The 18,495-nt window shown below is 41.0% G+C and overlaps 1 protein-coding gene across 1 annotated transcript in view; it reads right to left on the bottom strand.

Annotated features, from left to right (window-relative positions):
* LOC120758363 (synapsin-2-like) overlaps positions 1-18,495 on the bottom strand; it is an 80,538-nt gene that overhangs the window by 8,490 nt on the left and 53,553 nt on the right. The window contains exons 2-4 of the mRNA XM_040076534.2: positions 16,465-16,522; positions 13,886-13,977; positions 9,061-9,217 (exon numbers count right to left, since the gene is read on the bottom strand). Of these exons, the coding sequence (XP_039932468.1) occupies positions 9,061-9,217; positions 13,886-13,977; positions 16,465-16,522 (307 nt within the window). The remainder of the gene's footprint in view (positions 1-9,060; positions 9,218-13,885; positions 13,978-16,464; positions 16,523-18,495) is intronic.

Genomic DNA, 18,495 nt, shown 5'->3' with positions numbered 1-18,495 from the left:
GCACAAAAAGAGTTTCTGAGCCTCTACTCTAACAGGAGCAGCAGAAGGACATGAAGGACATGAACCAGAGCTTTACAGTCCTGTTTTTAATATTAACTTTCCAGCCTCTCTTTGAATACAGCTTCTTTCACTAGAAGGTAAGAAACAGTTAAAAAGTCCATTTGAATTTTCTGCCCCTAGAAATGTTCAATGAAATGAAAGTCTGTAATGGATGTCAAGAGTACTGCTGCTTTTTAGTGCAGAGGAGAACGGGGCAAAGTGGCAACAACCTACTATGAAATTCAGGAATGCAGTCAAAAAATCTGAGTCTACTTTTGCATTAAATTATCCTGATGGCAGTAAATGCCGGTCAAAGCAAAATACTGCCATACTCAGTTTATGTATAACACACTTGAGAGCGCAAGCAAGGATTGATAAATACAGAGCTGAGAGAATTACTGGCTGCATGGAACAGAAAAATCATCACCACACTGAGATTTATTTATGATTTAAGTATCTCTGCCTTTTTTTTTTTTTTTTTTAACAGGAATTTCAAGTGAGCTTACTTATTTTAGGAAAGCAAACTCAGCAAGGAAGGCTGGAATATTCCCTTCCTATTCCAAGACTGGAATATTTCCTCCATATTCAAGACTAGATTAAACTAAACCAGCTCTATAAAGAGGTGCAAACACACTACTAGGTTTAATGTATTTAGATTTCTAGTTATGCATTTAAAGTTATTATATTTATGAATTTTGCTCCAGTTCAATGTTCAAATCTGGCATTTAATTGCCTTTTGACCAAAAAGCTTACAGTGTTTTCACCTCCCATCTGACATGGTTTTGTGAATTTACTTTCAGCTCTTGCAGTACAAATTCATCAACATGTTTTGCATTAAGTGGCAGACTGGGCAAAGAGGCCAAAATCTTCACTGGCTGACCGAGAACTAAACCAGGTTTTATTCAGTTTTGTTTTGTTTTGTTTTTTTTAATGCAGGTTTTTTATTCTTAAGAAAGCTCTGCTTGGAGGAAAAGCACCTGCTTGTTTGTTCTCCAAGCTGCCCTGGACAAGCACAGTCCTCTGACTTCACTTGAAAACTGCAAATCCAACACCCTTCTGTAAACCCCAAAATTCCTATGAATAAAGGCCACAAAACGGGCCACTGGTGCCCATATATGCTGTTGGGCACACGGAATTTGATACAGAGACTGCCACATGTAATCACATGGGGCTGTTTGAGCCCTGCCAGCCATGTCCTGGTGTCTCAGGAATAACTCTGCCCTGCCTGGGAGGGAAGGCAGCTCCTGCTCCAGTCCTGGGGCAGAGAAAGGAAATCCAGCAGCTTCCTGCAGCGAAAGGGCAGGAAAAGGTCACTGCACTCCTCTGGCTGCCCTGCCTCTACCTGTCAGGGAGATCAATCTGGCCAGAGTGGCTGGAAGAAGAAAGTTCAGTGCCAGCTGCAGGTTTGATCTAATGAAACACTTTAACTGGCTAAAATACATCTCCAGGTTTCTAACACTTGTCATGATGACAGACATTAAATTTGAGCATCCTTAAATGTCTTCCCTGCCTGAGCTGCAGACAGATTGCAGGTGAACATTCTCCAGCCTTGACCTTTAAGAAGATCCCCTCTGGCATATAAAAGAGAGAAATAACCAGCCAAATTCTATGCCATTGCTCAGCATTATTGTACAAATCTGATTTTTGCTAATGAGCACAAGGTTTTCTTAGAGTGAAATAAACATTTAGAATTTCTTTCCTTAGACCCAATGTGGAATAGCACTGAAAATCTCCCAGATTTGCACCAAATAGGTTTTCAAAATGCTTCTCTTTTTGCACACATTCATTTTGTTTGTTGTTTGCTCTCCAGAAGATGCTTTGACATGAAATTGAATCTCCTCTGCGTGGTTGTGTCTCCCATTAGCATAGCTTCAATAATTTGTGTCAACAGGAAGCTGGAAGGAACAGAGCTCATCTCATTTTTTTCTGCTCCTCCCTGCAGAGTCCTGACAAATGTCCTGCCAGTGCCTCAATCTGTTGCTCAAGATTTTAAAAGTATTAACTGGGAGAGGAAAAAGCACAAGAGACCAACTTGGAGCAGCAACACAGAGGAGAAAACAAGGTGGGGAAGAGCACTAGAAACCATCAAATAGCAAGAAAGGGCAGTTAAAGCAGGCCTTCCAAGAAAGCAAGGTAAAAATGGAGACGTTAAATGTCCAGTTAGAGCAGAGAGATGAAGACAGAAAAGGATCTGCAAAAGAAATGCAAAGCAGAACACAGCACATGGAGCCACAGAGTTGTTTAAGCTTGACAAGAGGAGCACAACAAGGAAAATATCAATAAACTCACAGAGAAGAGTTTGGCTGTCTGCTCCCAAACTGAAGGAAAAGAAACACTCAACAACTGTGAGATTTACAATACTACCAGGTTTGACAAAAAAACCCATACACAGCCTTCCCTCGAATGGCTGTGGGTGAGCAAGGAGATAAAATCTGGCATAATCAAATGTTGTGTGGCACTTTTCTGACATTTCAAAGCCCTGATAACAATAAATTCCTACAATGGGGCAGAGTGTGACATTTGAAGATGTTTCAGCACAGGACGGTTCCCATCTGGAGCTCTGTGTGGAGAGCACCAGAACCTTCCAGCTCTCTTCACACACTCCCTGGTATCTCTGCCTCCCTCTCTGCCAGCTCTGGCCCAGAAAACCCTTCCTGCCTGGTTCCTCTGTTCCCACATGCCTGGAGTGATGGAGCAGAGTGCCAGGAGTGCACTTTGATGGGGCCAAGCTGCTCAGCAGCAGCTCCCACCCTGGCAGAGCCAGCTGCCTCTCACAGCCTGGAATGGCTCTGCCCAAGCTCGGCACACCTGGGCTTCCCAAATCCCTCTGGGATTCCCTCCACTCCCCATTTCCTAAACACAGCCCCTTCCACCACCCTGGCAGCAGCCCGTTAGGGTCACAGTGCTCACAAAAGCGGGTTGTGCCCCCTCCTTCAGCAGAGTGGATGTGTGATTGGGGAGTCAGCAGATCCTTGATGCCTCCATACCACCCCTGCAGCCTCCCAGGAGAACAGATGTGCAGCCAGCTGCAGGGGCTGGGATGCTTTCTCTCTGCCCTAAAGGAATCAGGGCTGCACTCATAGAACTGATTTTTGTGAGGGTTTTCTGCCTCTCCAGCCGTGCACAGCTGCTCTACACAAGTGCAGCAGTTCTGGAGTCTCTGCAGGCCTGGAAGGTTTGTCACTGTCACAAAGAACCTGGAAGTACCAACCCAGCCCCTGTATTGCTTGTTATTATCATTTCACAGTCAGCTTGAACTGAAATAAAACCCAACCCTTTATTCTATCTACAGCAGTCTTGGACATTGAACCCTGCAGCCTCTGACAATTAAATCAGAGTTTGCCTGTTTGGTGTCACTCAACTCCACCTTCTTGCCTGACTCCACTTATCAGCAAGCTGCTGGACACAGTGGGGTGGGCAGGGAATAAACTGGGCTGTTCCAAAAATGCTGCACCCCTATCGCCAATATTTGCAACTGAAGCTAAAATCCAGCAGGGTTCAATTGAAGGAAAGCCTTCAGCATGCAAGTTTCACATCAGTCATTACAAGAATCATGCAAATGGACTCATGCAGGAAGAATTTATATGGGGTTTTTTTGGTTTGTTTTTTTTTCTTTTTGTAAATTCAACACAAGACACTGGAAAATCATATTTTGTATTTTTTTAATACATGTTGTTTCATTGGGGCTTTTAAAATATTATTTCCCCAGTCTAAATAATGAGATTTTACCCGATGCTGCAAGCACTGATATCATCACCACATTTTCCAGTTCCTTCTGGCCTCCACAATCACTTCACACACCTCCATAGAATCACAGAATCATTTAGGCTGGAAAAGCCCTCTAGGATCACCAAGTCCAGGCACTAACCTTGAACTTCTAAGTCCACCACTCACCCCTGTCCTTAAGTTCCACATCTACATGGAACTTAAATCTTAAATCCCTCCAGGGACAATGGCATCATGTACTGAAACATGATTTTAAAGAGTTAAGATTTTAGCTAAAGGTTAGAAGAAATTTATATTGATCAAGATGTAGGTTAGATTAGTAAATGGTAGGTTAATGATTATTAGATGCCCAAGATAGAGCTAATTGTTATATTATGAGCTTGTTTATAGAAAAAGTGGAGTAAGTGAACCGTCATAAGAACAGATTGAAACCACTAAGAACAATGGCCAGCACCTGGGCCTCATATCAGTCAATCATGAAGCAGGGGACCTTGGACAGTGCCAGAGGGTCAAAGAGAACTGATGAAGACTCTCCTGACTTCATCCTTTGAGACCACTGACCCAATTTGAGACCACCGACCCAATTCAAGAGAAGGATTGCACACACGTGAAGGACTAATATCCTCATTTTAATAGGGAGCGGGGATGGGAGGTGCTGGGGTTATGCATAGGTATTGTATGTAAGATCTTGGAAAATAAATAGAGAGCAAAGAGCCTTGTTCGGGGTCGCCACGCCTTTCGGAGATGACGCCTGTGCTGCCCACCGGTAAATAAACATACCACCTTCTAACTTTAACTAGTTAGAGGGTCTTTGTCCGTGATTATATCGGTTTTCAATGACTCAGTGCTATGAGAAAGTTTGCACAGAGGCTCCTAAGCCTCAGTTAAGGGAAGCCTCCTTTATTTCCTGAATGACATTTTCTAAAGGAAAACAGATAATTTAAACGATATCAAATATTAACTTTGGATCATTAATTAGGCTCCTTTTTTTTCCTCTTTACTTTTTCTTTTCATAAATGCCTTACAGCAGGATATGCACCCCATTAAACATGAGTAAAACTGTCAGGTGAATTGGGAATACTACAAGGACAGTGAATGTTTTTGCCTCACCTTAACTCAGTGTAAATTGAACTAGGTACAATTTTGGTCTTGTTTGATGGGATTATTTAGTGCTCAAGACAATTCTTTTGCAACATGACCCTGCACTGAAACATTCTAATGTTTTAATGATAATTCTTCAGCGAGGGCATGAACCCTAAAATGGTTCCTCCACAGCTCTGCATGAGCTCAGCAATAAAGAACTTACTCTTTATTTATAAAGCCCATGCTTTCCCCCCCAGCTTTCTGATATCCTTGCTAGTGAAATTTAAGTGAAATCCACCTCGAGCCAGGGCCATGAATTCTCCATGAGCTAAGTGTTATCACAGAAGTGAAATAACCCGAGCGCTGTAACGACCCCGCACCATAAACATGTTTCAGAACTCAAACATCTCACCACACACGCTCATTCCAGCATTTTCTTCCCCCCTGGTTTCTCACAGCCCAGCTTTTCACAGAGCTGTAGAGTGCTTTGAACTTCTGCTGTGCATTTGGAAGAGCTGTGCATGCCCTGACACCAGGGAACACGAGCTTTAAGACCTGTTCTCAGTACGTTCCTGGTAATCGTCCTGCCACACCTCACCTTTCAATTATACACCTCAGATCAAACACAAATTTGTTCACTGTCTGTTGCAAATGCACAGAAAGCCAGAGCACAAAAGGAGCTTTCCTGGGAAATTAAGGGCAGGTGCTGCAGCTTGTGGCACAGAGTGTGAATCTGCCCTCAGAGCTGAAGAGATGTTGTACATCTGGAGCTGTGTGTTCCAAAACCACCAGAGACCTGACACGGTGAAGAGCATTCATTTAAAACCCATAGACCTTGTAATGCTGAGTTCTAACTCTCATTTTATTTGAGAGCCCTTTCATTGCCAGTCTCACTTCCCCAACTTCCCCTCCTAGCAGATCTACACTACTGATTTTGCTCTGATATAAGGAAGATTCATTGCCCATGGTTAACTCAATACATTCCCATCCTTTTAAGGCCCCATTCTATTGCACAGACCCTTTTTTCCCCTGCTGTTATCAGGGCTGTAATTCCCTTCTTCCACTCCACATCTTACCTGCAGGAAAGTCAATCTATTTCTCATGAATTAATAAAGGTTGTTACTTATGGCTTTATGTTGTCACCGAGACACACAAAGCAGCCACACGCAGACAAGCGGTTTTGCAGAGCAGAGGTTTCTCTGTCCAGCCCAAAAGCTGAATCCAGGCGGAGAGAGCGCCTCTTTGTTTTATTTCTTACTTTTTATACATTTGTGGGTCTAGCAGAAGATTGGCTTTTAGAGTTTTCACCTCTCAAGCCAACTGGCCAGACCAGCCATCAGTTACAATTGTTTTCAGGTTAGAAATATGCAAACAAAGGACAGAGAATGAAAAACAAAGGATTTGTTTATGTTACATATGTGGGAAAAGGTAGAAAGCTGGTCTTAATATTGTACAATAACAAAACAATTGTACAATAACACTAACAAAAATCTGACTCCATTTATGAAAATCAAAAAGGCTATAAAAACTCAGAAAAACCAGGATAACATTATGTAGTGTTCTGTTTTCCTGTCTTTCACTTGAAATGTTTGTAGAGAGAACTTTCACACAAACACCAGGGCACTGGTGTTGGCAAAGGGATTGTGCAGGAAGAAATCCCTGCCATGCTGTGAAGAGGAGGCTAATTGAAGGTAAATCCATGGCCATGGCCATGTAGGAGCACAGTGGGTTTTACCTTTAATTTTAGCAGGCAGAAGCAGGCTGGCGAGTGCACTCCCAGGCATCCACAACAATTTTCAGCAGGGATTTCACCCAGGCAGGGAGCACACACGAGATTGGTCCAGCCAAAGAAGGCAGACGATGATATTGGCAAAACCAATTGTGGTTTTGTCAATATCAACCTTTTGATATTACCAATTTGCCTGGATTCTGCTGTGCTATCTGAGCATCCATGAAGCTGGCTGAGTTATAGATTTTTACCCCTCAGGGTAACTATTCTGGAATGGGTTTACAAAAGCAAAGAATATCCTGAGTTGGAAGGGACCCACAAGGGGCATTGAAGGTCAAATCCTGGTCCTACACAAGACATCCCAAAAATCCCCCCATAGGCCATGAGTTTTTCCACTGTTTTCCTTTCCTAAATCTGAGGAGGGTTTCACGATGCTCTGGGATATACACAGAGGTCTCTACACCTCCCAGCACCACCAACAACACAAGGCAGGATATTCAGGTTAAAAAGCCAAACACAGCCCCTGGTGTTTGCACAGAAATTATTTCTGTGCTCACACTAAAAGCCCACACTCCTCACTAGGACCCACCTGGAGGGCAGTGCTAAAGTGATAAAAACACAGGTATGGCAGTCTGTAAGAAGGAAATATTCCTTTACTTTTTATTGCATATAAATGCTCCTGGCTTTGCCTCCCCACCTAGCTTTATTGCACCCAGTGAATCAAAGCACTGGGAAGTGCCACACAGCTGGAAAATGTGATGCACTAAAATAGTGAATTCACTAATGTACAGTGTGTACTGAGAAGTTGTAAATGCTCTATCAATTATTTATTCCCTCTCCCCTGCAGCAGTTTACTGCAGAATAAAAGGATAATAAAATAGGCTGCAAGAGGAATATGTTAGAAACTGCTGACAATTGTTTGGATGGGTTTTCATAGTAAGTATTAAAAAATTAACATCTTCAAGGCAACAAAAAGTAGTGTAGTAAAACTTCCCCACAGTGTGAAAAATATTGACAACTGTTCTTTTCTTACCCAGATGCCAGAGGGAAAAATGGAGTTTTGGCTGTTTACAAGAAGTGGGGTTTTTTAAAGTTTAGTTGGATGCTGGACAATGGAACTATAGGAGGAGTGACTGCGCCGTGGATCAGCACATTTTACAGCACCACATTTTAACTTGTTGCTGCTGATGCTTAGTTCTTTATGAACCATAAGGATCATCAAATTCTACCTCAATCTCTACAAAACTCATTAAGAAGCCAACAGGGTTGGCTTCTCCAGTAAAGCTGGCAAAGATCAGTGGCTCTCCAGGGTACCTCAGTGCTCCAGGGGTAACTGAAAGGACCAGCTCCTACACCAGAGGCACAGCATTATGAAAAGGGCTTTCAAATGAGGAAACGAGTCACTTCAGATTTCCTTGCTAAAGCAAAGCCCCAAAAATTTCACAGGAATGAGGAAAACACTGGCTAGAGCCTGTTCAAATTATGTTCAAAACCACAAATATGAGAAATATTCCCTGCTTGCTTTTCCCAGGCAAATTGTGAATAAACACTCTTTCCTCACTTGAGGAAGTGTGTTTGCAGTGGGGAGGCTTTCCGTTGGATGCTCCTCTTATTTCTCTGTTTTTTTCTCTACAAAGATTTTCCTCTCTGTCTCTACACTGGCTCTTTGAAAAAGAAAAATAATAATTTTAATGTCTTAGTTTGGTTTTTAATCCTTCCACTATTTCACTGCTCAGTGAGGGAAGATTGATAATCAATGTTCATGAAAAGGAACGGAACATGCAATTAAAGAAAGTTTTTACAGCAGCTGAATTGTCAGGCCCAGGAAATTTCCAGGTGCAGTGATGCCTTAGGATTTAGCTTTTACATTTTTTCAAATCCTGTACTGCTCTAGTGGATAACTCTAAACTCCATATAAAGTGTTAGTTACTGTTGTCAGGTTTTGGTCAGAGAAAACAATTCCTCTCCAGGCCTGGAACTCAAGGACACCTCACTGCCTCAGGGCCCAAAGAGTATAAACAAAAGTGAATGGGGAGGAGCAAACTGGGGGTAAATTACTTCATTACCTGCAGCTGTAATTGGAGGATTAACTCCTGATATGTAAATGAACCAAGTTGATAATTGTCTGAAAAACCCATGACCATTGTCCGTGCTGAGTGCAGCCCCTGGGAGGCTCTGACTGCCCAAGGTGAGCCTGGTGAAGGCCTTCAATAAATCCCCACTTTATTCTCTTTATTCTCTTTATTCAGTTTTTTTAATGCAGCTTTTTTATGCAGGTTTTTTTATTCTTAAGAAAGCTCTGCATGGAGGAAAGGCACCTGTTTGTTTGTTTGTTTGTTCTCTGGCTGTCCTGGCCATGCACAGGCCTCTGACTTTGCTTAAAATCTCTAAATCCAACACCCTTCTGTAAACCCCAAAATTCTAGCCTAACCTTGCCTATCCTCTGTCCTGGGGAGCCAGCCCAAGGCCCCAGCAGCACTCACCACCCAGGGCTTGTCACAGAAGTTGTAGATGGACTCGAGGGAGTTGACGCTGGGGATGCCGGCATACTGCATCCCGATGATCAGGTTGCGGAAGTCCTCGTTCTCCGCCATGCTGTAGGAATGCTGCCGCACCAGCACAAAGTCAGGCCGGAACGACCTGCCGAGAAACAGGCACAGGGGTGATCAACTGGTACAGCTCAGGTTTCTGTATCTCTGCTGGGGTCAGGGTGAAAGACACCAGAAACGTAGATTCGAGTTCGGACTCGGATGTTTATTGTTTCTTATCTAACTTACGTTATTTACAGACTCACCAGCCATGAGCTTAACTAGCAAGCTAGAAAAATGGGGTAAAATGAAAAGCTTCTAACTCTTTCCAAGGTTATTTAAGTGATAATCCCCCAATAACAAGATGACACCTATATCATGTATACTTTTGACCCAATAATGACCACCCAAGGCCCACATGCAGACCTTTCACAGAAAAACACCCAAACCCATGAAGAAGAAGGAAGAAGGTGAAGAAGAAGAAGGACTCAGACAACACCCAAAATCCTCCATCTTGACTCATATGTAGTACTATACACGAAAATCCCAAAATCCAAGTTTACAGAATTCCAACAAAAATCCACCAGAAAACCGGTTTTCTGTTGGAACCCTGGGCACTGAGAATTTTAGACTTTCTGTGCTGACTGGCACTGACACCCAAGAAAACACTGTATTTGACCTGAGGCCGTGGAGAAGGCTTCCAAAATTGAGTGACAGCACTGGGATTGTGGGTGTGGAGTTTGAATTGAAGTGTGTGATATCACAGGGTGCAAAACTCAGAGTTTAAGGTTTTAGTATATAGTAATATATAAAGCAAGATGGAAGATTTAGGGCATAGGCTAAGTTCTTCTTTCACTTTCTTCTTCATGGGTTTGGGTAGTGTATTGTAGTTAGGTAGAAAAAAAAGGCATTGACGACCACGGGTGTTTGGTTATTGGGTTAAAAGTAAAAATAATTTAGGTGTCATCTCGTAATTGGATAATTTATGCTTAAAAGACCCTGGAAAGAGTTAGAGACAGAGCTATTTTCTACTTTGTTAGCTAGAGCTCACAGCTTGTGAGACTCTACTAGAGATAAGAATTAATAAACAACTGAGTCTGAACATGAACACTGTGTCTCCTGAGTATTAATCCTGACTCTAACAGAAGAAAGAAGATAAGAAACCCACAGTTTTCCTTCAACAGCAAAATGTGCAGAGGGGGGAAAATGGCAAGTGGGTGAAGCATGGACGGGCTGGAAGAACTGCAAACCAAAGGGTAGTGATAAAATGTGGAAAGAGCCATGATGGCTTCATGAAAAACACTCAGACCAATGGGAAGTGATAAAAGGTGGAAAGAGCCATGATGGCTTCATGAAAATCTGCAACACCCTTGATCTGTTCAGCATCCCCTCAATAATGGGGTTCCAGTAAGGGGAGAGAGAAATTATCATGGATTTCAGGTTGTTTTCCTGCTGACAGCTAAATCACATCTATAACCTCTAGGTATGTCCTTGGTTTGTGTTCTCCAGTTTCTGAGCAGTGACAAGCAAAACTAAAGCAGGCAAAGGGCTCTGCCACAAACTCGGGCTTTTGGAGAACAATTTTTTTATTTTTTTTTTTTCCCCCCCACAATTATTGTCAGGCTGTTCTAAGGGCAGTAAGGGATGAAGCAACCACGTTGCTGACAAAAGGAATCAGACCATAATGGAGAGAATCACAGCTGAACTTTTGATCAAGAGACTTGTCAAAATGAATTTTTAGATTTACAGCTGCATTTCCCCCTTTTCTCTCTGGTACCTGATCAGCATTTCCCCTGCTGCTTCCCACACCTTTGCCAACAATCTGACACCATCTTCACCTCACTCCAACCCTGACATTTTCTTACTGGAGAAGGTTATGGGAAACAGAAAACACAAACCAACAGGACAGAGCCTCCAGAAAAGGGACAGTTCACTCCTAAATTGGACTGTTGAAAGAATCTTTTTTGCATTCCAGTTTTATTGGGGAAAAAACTTTGACTGGCTTGAAGATTTCAACCTCCTCAAAGAGGTATAACTGCAGGGAAATTAAATTAGCCCAGTAAATTGGTGAAATTATTTACATGTCTTGAATAAATACAATCTGTTTACTGGAGTGAGACACTCTAAAGATTACAAAATGATTCGGAAGTCTCAGTCTGGTAGAACAAAAACAACAAAACAATTAAAATCCATGTTAAAATTGCTTTAGCAGTTCTGAGATCCCAGCTTGGATGCAATAGTGAAAGTAGATTAGCTGGATTCTTAAATTTCAAGAGTCATAGAACTGTTTGTGTTGGGAGCGAGCTTTTAAAGCTCATTTTGTTTTCTAGTGGAAGGCAGGGCACCTTCCACTATCCCAGGTTGCTCCAAACCCTGTCCAACCTGGCCTTGGACACGTGCATTAATGGGGCACCCATAGCTTCTCTAGGCACCCTGTGCCAGCGTTTTACCACTGCCACTGTAAAAATTAAAAAAACAAAAACAAAAACCACCAAACCTGGGCGATTTGGCAAAAGCAACACTAGTTTTGCTGTGAAGGGTTGTTGAAACGACACTGAAGCTCAATGAGCAAAACCTGTAAAGAAATCCTTGCCTAAAATACTGTAGGAATTTTTTAGATTCCTAAAAACAATGAGATGTTTGGATCGAGGTGTCATGGGCGGTGCCAAGAGTTTGGAACATGGAAAACCGATTTAGTGGCCCAGCATGAATGTAATACTTAGAGGATTAATGATACTTTCATCAAAGTTTCAGATCCCTCAGTGAAAGAAAGAGGCAACTTTTAATTATTAAAATAAGGGGGATAACACATCCCAGACAGCGGTGTTGTTTCAAATAAAAGAACAGAAGCTGTCCTCTCAAAGACCAATTTCATGAAACAATCGGGGAAGGGAGGGAATGTACTTTTTAAACACAAAAAAATCAAGAAACAGGGTTTGCTTTGCAAAAGCTCCTCAAAGGAATATGATACATTCCCATAATTGTTCTAGTTCTGTAATTAATGGTGGATGTGGTAACTGTATACAGATGAAGGTCAGGAGAAAAATTTTAATCGTGGTTCAAGCATCAAGTTCCAAAAATCTCAGCATTATGTTACAGAAAATACAATTTTTCATGGTATGATTTTCATTCACAAAAACCAAACAAGTTGGTGCCTGTTAAAAATTTTTTCTTCCTCCTAAGCAAAACCAGCAAAATTTTGTCATTGAAATTTCCAGGATTTTGCTAAGTAGTAATTTGCTCATAAATCTATGATAGAAGGTCACTTTGGGCCTCAAATAGATGACAAATATCTCCAGTTATCACAGAAACAGAGAACTGCTCTCCCATCATGTCTGCACCCCCCTCTCACACCACAAACCACACCCCCAGGTATCTCACACCAGATTTGAGGGAAAATTATCAGCTTCAGGTAGTTCTATTTGGGTAAATAAATTGCCCATAAAACTACAATATTATAAAATCCCTTGTTATCTCATTCTCAGAGTTATCTGATGGCACAAGGGTCTTTTTTTTTTTTTCCCAACATAAACAGCACTTTTACCAAGTTTTCTCATGTCCTGCAAAGCTTTGGAGATGTTTTCTGGAGGTTCCCAGCCCTTATTTTCTCCTGATATGTTTTGATAATAACTTGGCCTTGATACTTTTTAAAATACTTTTTGGAATACTACAGAAAAGCCACTGGGGAGCAGCGAACAAGATTTCTTGGCTCCTAAATTTCCATCATTGGGTAAAAAATTCCACCAACCCTAAGAAAAATCAAATCTCTCACTCTTCTAAGGAAATAATCTTGTGGATTTGGCATGAGATCATTGTTTTTGTATTAAACTGCAATATTTTTAAAACATGCCAGAGATTAAAGAGTTGGAATTTTGAAGCATAAACTTATTTTGAATATTTTTTCCTGGAGTTTTGTTCTGGGATTTTTTATTTTTTTTTAACATGAATAAGTAGATATTTTCAAATCTTTTATTCGGAGACATATTCTGCAAACCAGGAAGGTCCAGGACATGCTTGTGTGGCTCTGCGTTTAAATTCAAATTTTCAGCCAAACTACTGCTACAATTCACTCACACATAACTGCACCAGCCAAAATACAAGCAATTCTCACAATTTAAATAAAATATTAGATATAATTTTGCTAGTAATTTTGCCAATATAATAATTTTGCTGATATAACTTTCCTAACACTTTCTTAAGTTTTACTTTGCCCTGTTTTCTGCCTTTACATTTATGAGGCTGTTGATGTCCTCACTGAAAAAACCAGAAGTTAAATTTACCCTGCCTTCACTGGCATCATCCTTTTTAGACAAAACAGCTGGGAAATCTGAGGTGTTTAAACTGAAATGTTTCAAACGGGCTGAAATATTCCAGGAATTGCCCTGAGAGGGCTGTTATGACTTGGTATGTTTCAATAGAAAATATTCCGTGTTGGAAATAAATTCTGCTATTCTGGGAAAGTCTGACATGTACAAAATCTCCAAATCTGGCTCTTTCTGTAGCAAGCATAAAACCCAAACCAATAATCCCAACTACCAACTGAGTATTCTTTTTTCTGGACTTCACTCCCTTAATAAATCCATTTTCCCCATGATTAAAATGTCAAGACGTGTCCTCCCTGTCACAAAGAGGTTGTCACAAATCAGATATTTTATTTTCTGCTTTCCCTGAGGGGCATCACTCAGAATCCACCAACACAACCAAAGCACTCAGCACCTTTCCCATCCACACACGATGCCATTTATTGCTTTTTGCTGTTATTCCGTTCAGTTTTCCTTACCTGACAACCTTCGTGCCATTTCGAATAACTTGGATATCAACTGCATAATTGCCATCAGCATGGGCTATCAAGTTGATTTCTGAAAATTCTGCCTATGAAGAAAAGACTCCCATTAGTTAGCCTGATTTATTTTACCTTTATTTTCCTAACTCCCTTATTTTCAGCCCTGAAGTGCTGACAGGATACATTTAAAATAAAACTAGCACTGAGAGGACATTGATTGATCCAGCTGTATTTGTCAAGTACGACACATTGCATTTTAAAAGGTTTTAATCCAAAGAGAGCAAAAGGTAAAAAAAAAATGTTGTGAGAATGGATTGTGGGGCCATAGCAAGAGGATTTACTCTTCCATGTCTGCATAGAAAAGTAGGGATTATGTTTTTGCTTTGCACAATGTTATCAAAGAGATTAATACAGGCTCAACATGGATGTAAAGTTTTGAAGAAAACAGCACAAAAGCAGAATTTAAACAACATTTTCTTATAGAATTGAGTGCCTCCTCATACTGCTCGCCCCTCTCAATTTTCTTCATGTGCATTTACTCTTCTTTTTAAAAAATGTGGTGCTAATGAGCAATTGTCTCATCGAATTCTCAATCAGAGCACTTTTTCAAAAGTCTTCTCACACTGGAAATGCGGAATTTAAAGGGAGCCGCTCCCATACTCTGAGTCTGCAGTTATTTGAAAGGAAAGGACAGGATATTTTTCATTTATCCCCAGCCTTTCACCAGCTTAAACTCTCAAGGCACTTCACAATAACATTACCCAGCAGAAGAATTGAAATGCAGCCAACTGTCTTCTGGTGGATAAATAAAAGTGTCTTTGCTGCTCCGGAGAGCAGCACAGAATAGAGAGTGTCACAATGCTCATTAGTCTGTTCCTGAGAAATGGAATCCCTGCAAGTCCTCCTCAGGCAGATTTGGGAGAATTTCACACCCTGCTGCTCAGGGAAGGGAGTGCTGAACTCCTCCTCCCACTGCTGCACCTCGGTGAGGGCTTGGTTTGCAGCACGGAGATCTCCTCACTAAACCCAGACACCCTCACACCTCTGGGATCACTGGCACAGCACAGGGAATGCTTCCAAACTACTGCAAAAACACTGCAGATGGGGAGAGAAGGAAATATTTGTATAGGAACTAAAAATATCAGACTCAACCAACTGACCCCAACACTCAGAACGGGCATCTCCAATTAATAAATAATTTAAAAAGCTTGGGGTGTGATAGGAGACACTGTACATTGAGAAAATATGGGTAAAAATGAAATAATTACTGATATAATAAATGGCAGCAGGGCACTGCAGCAGTTATTTGTATGTTGATGTGCAATAAAGGGATTTGTGTGGCTCAGGAACTTCCAGTCTCTCTCTAATTAAAGCTCTGGTCCCACTGTGCAGCACAGGAAGGGAATTCCAGGTTCACCCTGAGTTTTTGCTCCTGTTCAAAAGAGATGGGGTGTGTGCTGTCAGCTTCCTGCTCTGACCTAGGTGTGAATGGACAAATCCTTTTGCTGCCTCTCCCTCATCACTCCTGAAGTCCCCTGGCAAAGCTTTCCATGTTCCCAAGCCAAGGGCATCAGATATTCAGCTATTCATTCAGATATTGAGTGGTGTAAAGGGTGGGTGCTGGACCATTACAGTGAATTTAGATCAGCTGCATCCACAACGTTAATGAGAATTTTCCCTCACTCCTCAAAAATCCAACGACAAAACAAGTCAAGGGCTGATGCTCTGTACAGCAGCATCTATTTGAGGAATTAAAGATTCAAAAGCAGTGAAAAGATTTCCTTAAATCCCTAGTTCCATCTTAAATAAAATAGGCATAATTCTAGACCACCCCAAATTATATCTCCATATTTATTCCTATTTATTATGGATTTTTTTTTTAACCCCCAGAAACCAGCACTGCACCTAGAGCACATTTATATTCCTGAGTGGAGAACTAGAGATACAGAGCTGCCACACGTAATTCATGGAGTGTCTGGGAACTTTGCAGTCTCTAAGCAACAACATCTGAATACAAGATGTTTTCCATGCTGTGAAAATTATAGTCAAAATCCCCTAAGAAGAGCCCACTTTGGGTGCCAAAAAAGGGCTGTTGTAGTTTAACCCCAGCTGGCAGCTCATCACCACATTTATTCCCACCCAGAGGGATGGGGAAGGAACCAGAAGGGTAAAAGTGGGAATTTTTGGGGTTGGGATAAACAGAATTCAAGAGATAAAGCCAAAGCTGTGAGTGGAAACAGAGGAAACCAAACCCCACAGCAGCTACAGGGGGGGAAACTAACTCTGGCCCAGCCCAAACCATCACATTTCCTTAATTGTGAGGGGTTTGGGGTACAAAGATTGTGAATTTATCTGTATATGTATGCACAGAGAACCATGGAATCATTTAGGTTGGAAAAGCCCCCTCAGATAATATCCATCATCATTAGTCCAAGGCCACCACCAAACCATGTCCCCAGATGCCACATCCACACAGCTTTTAAATCCCTGTAGGGGGGTATTATATACATGTATTAAATAGAAGTGTTTCTATAAATGCACAGATAGAAAAATAACATCCAGGTTAAGTCAGTTACCTGTTCCACCTTTATGTCGTACTCTCCATGGACCTTTTTTCCACGAAAAGCCTTGGCCCTGCAGATTAAAAAAAAAGGAGAGAAAAATCAAGGATTTATGTCTCTGTAATCAGTGTCTATAGAAGACTTCCTGTATTGCCTTCAATGTCTTGAAAACACACAAATATACTAATTAAAACACACAAATACTCTAATTACATCTACCTGTTGCACATGCACAATTCCCCTTCCTTGCCATCCCTGTATTCTTCATCCCATCCCACAGTATTCTGTAGGAAAAACACAATGAAGTGAAAGTGCACTGGAAAGATGGAACATTCTCAAGCACACATTTCACAGTTGTTAAATAATAGAAAAGGAATCCTATTAACCAGGTACAACTTTGCTCTCATTAACCAGGTACAACTTTGCTCTCAAGGTCAACAATGCCAGTGGAAATTAATTTCTATGTGAACAACTTCCCAACAACCACTCATGTTCATCTTTATCTGCATAGTTATTTTAGAAAAACTGGTTTATTTGGAACACTGTGATTAGGAACTTGACATTGTTTTTAAAGTATCAGGGCACTGGAGACTGCTGTTGTCAGATATTTGAGTGTCTGGTTGGTTTCCTAATCAGTTTTCCTTTCTCTAGGCTGACTTGGTACGAAATAATTAATGCGAAGGAGAGTTTACGAGCAATTATTATGCACCAGGACTGCTGTGATAAAACAGAAGTGAATTCACTGATCCAGGCCTTACAAACAGCAATGTAAGAATCCAGCCCTTGTATCCCTCAGGCTGAATGTATCTGCTTTGGACTAAAAGAGAATTTCAACAAAAAAGATAAATCTGTGGATAAAAAGGAATTATTTTAACACTCTGACATTGTTGAAGGATCAGCCTCTCTGCATTTTCTTTGCCCAAGCCAAAGCTTAGACTATGTTTCCCGCTTTTTTTTCTTGTCCAAGGAAAAATTTGCTGCACAATTCAAAACCTGAACACCACAGAACATCAGTTCAGGTGTTAAAGGAAGAGCAGCTTTGTCCATTTCCAACAGCTAACAAAATTATATTTTATTACACGAAATCTACCTCACCCATGAAAGCAATATCAATACATATATGAACAATGTATTTCCACTGTGGTTTCAATAGTGGATGGCCAAAATTTCTCAACAATCAAATGAAGACACTGCCTTGGGCAGCATTTCATAAGGAATAAGGATATTTCTTTAAGATATTTCTCAAGGATATGGATAATGGATGGTAGAAGTATTTATACTGAAATCACACACAAAAATATTGACCAACCATAAACATGCAATTGGGAAGAAGAAAAGGAGGAAGAAAGCATTTGTATTATAATTATTATTATTTTAACTGCATTCTTGCAATAAATACACAGGAAAGATTAAGTTTAGAATCCATTGTTCTGTTCCAGGAGGTGCACACTCAGCTTAGTGTTACCAAATATTTTTGCCAATACTAAAAGTATATATATTAAATATAAACCTAATTTACAGAAATATCATTAATCACTTGATCGTCTTTCCAAATTTATTTTGGAATCCCATGAAGAGGAATGTGAGCATCACCCCTTGAAAGCTTTGGAGGTTCTGGAGGTGTTTTATAGGAAAACCCAGGAGACTTGTGCCAGAGCAGGGAGGAAGGTCTCACAATCAGGGACCTGCCTCGGGAGGAAAGCACCCAGCTCACACCAGCAGACAGCTTCAATGCCTCTCTGAAAAACTAGAGATTCACCACTGCAAAAAACACTTCAAACTCCAACTCTGGTCCCCATGAATTCAATGGGATTGTTCTGGCTGAATTCTGCTCGGAACAGAATGAGCTCCTGGGTTTTGTCTCTGATGCAGGAACAGGAGAGGTAAATGCATTATTGGACATCACATGACACAGTTAATTTAAATAGAATTATCTTGGCTACATTGTCTATCCCTCTTGGACAGTGGTAAATAAGTTTGAATATTCATTTTATTCAAATTCAAATGGTAACTTGGCCATTCAGAGATTAAACCTCCCCCAAGAGC

This window comes from Hirundo rustica, chromosome 12 (assembly GCF_015227805.2).
Source record: "Hirundo rustica isolate bHirRus1 chromosome 12, bHirRus1.pri.v3, whole genome shotgun sequence".
In the NCBI taxonomy this organism is placed as follows: Eukaryota; Metazoa; Chordata; class Aves; order Passeriformes; family Hirundinidae; genus Hirundo; species Hirundo rustica.
The sequence above is the reverse complement of the archived record's forward strand: the minus strand, read 5'-3'. Positions and strand labels throughout refer to the sequence as shown.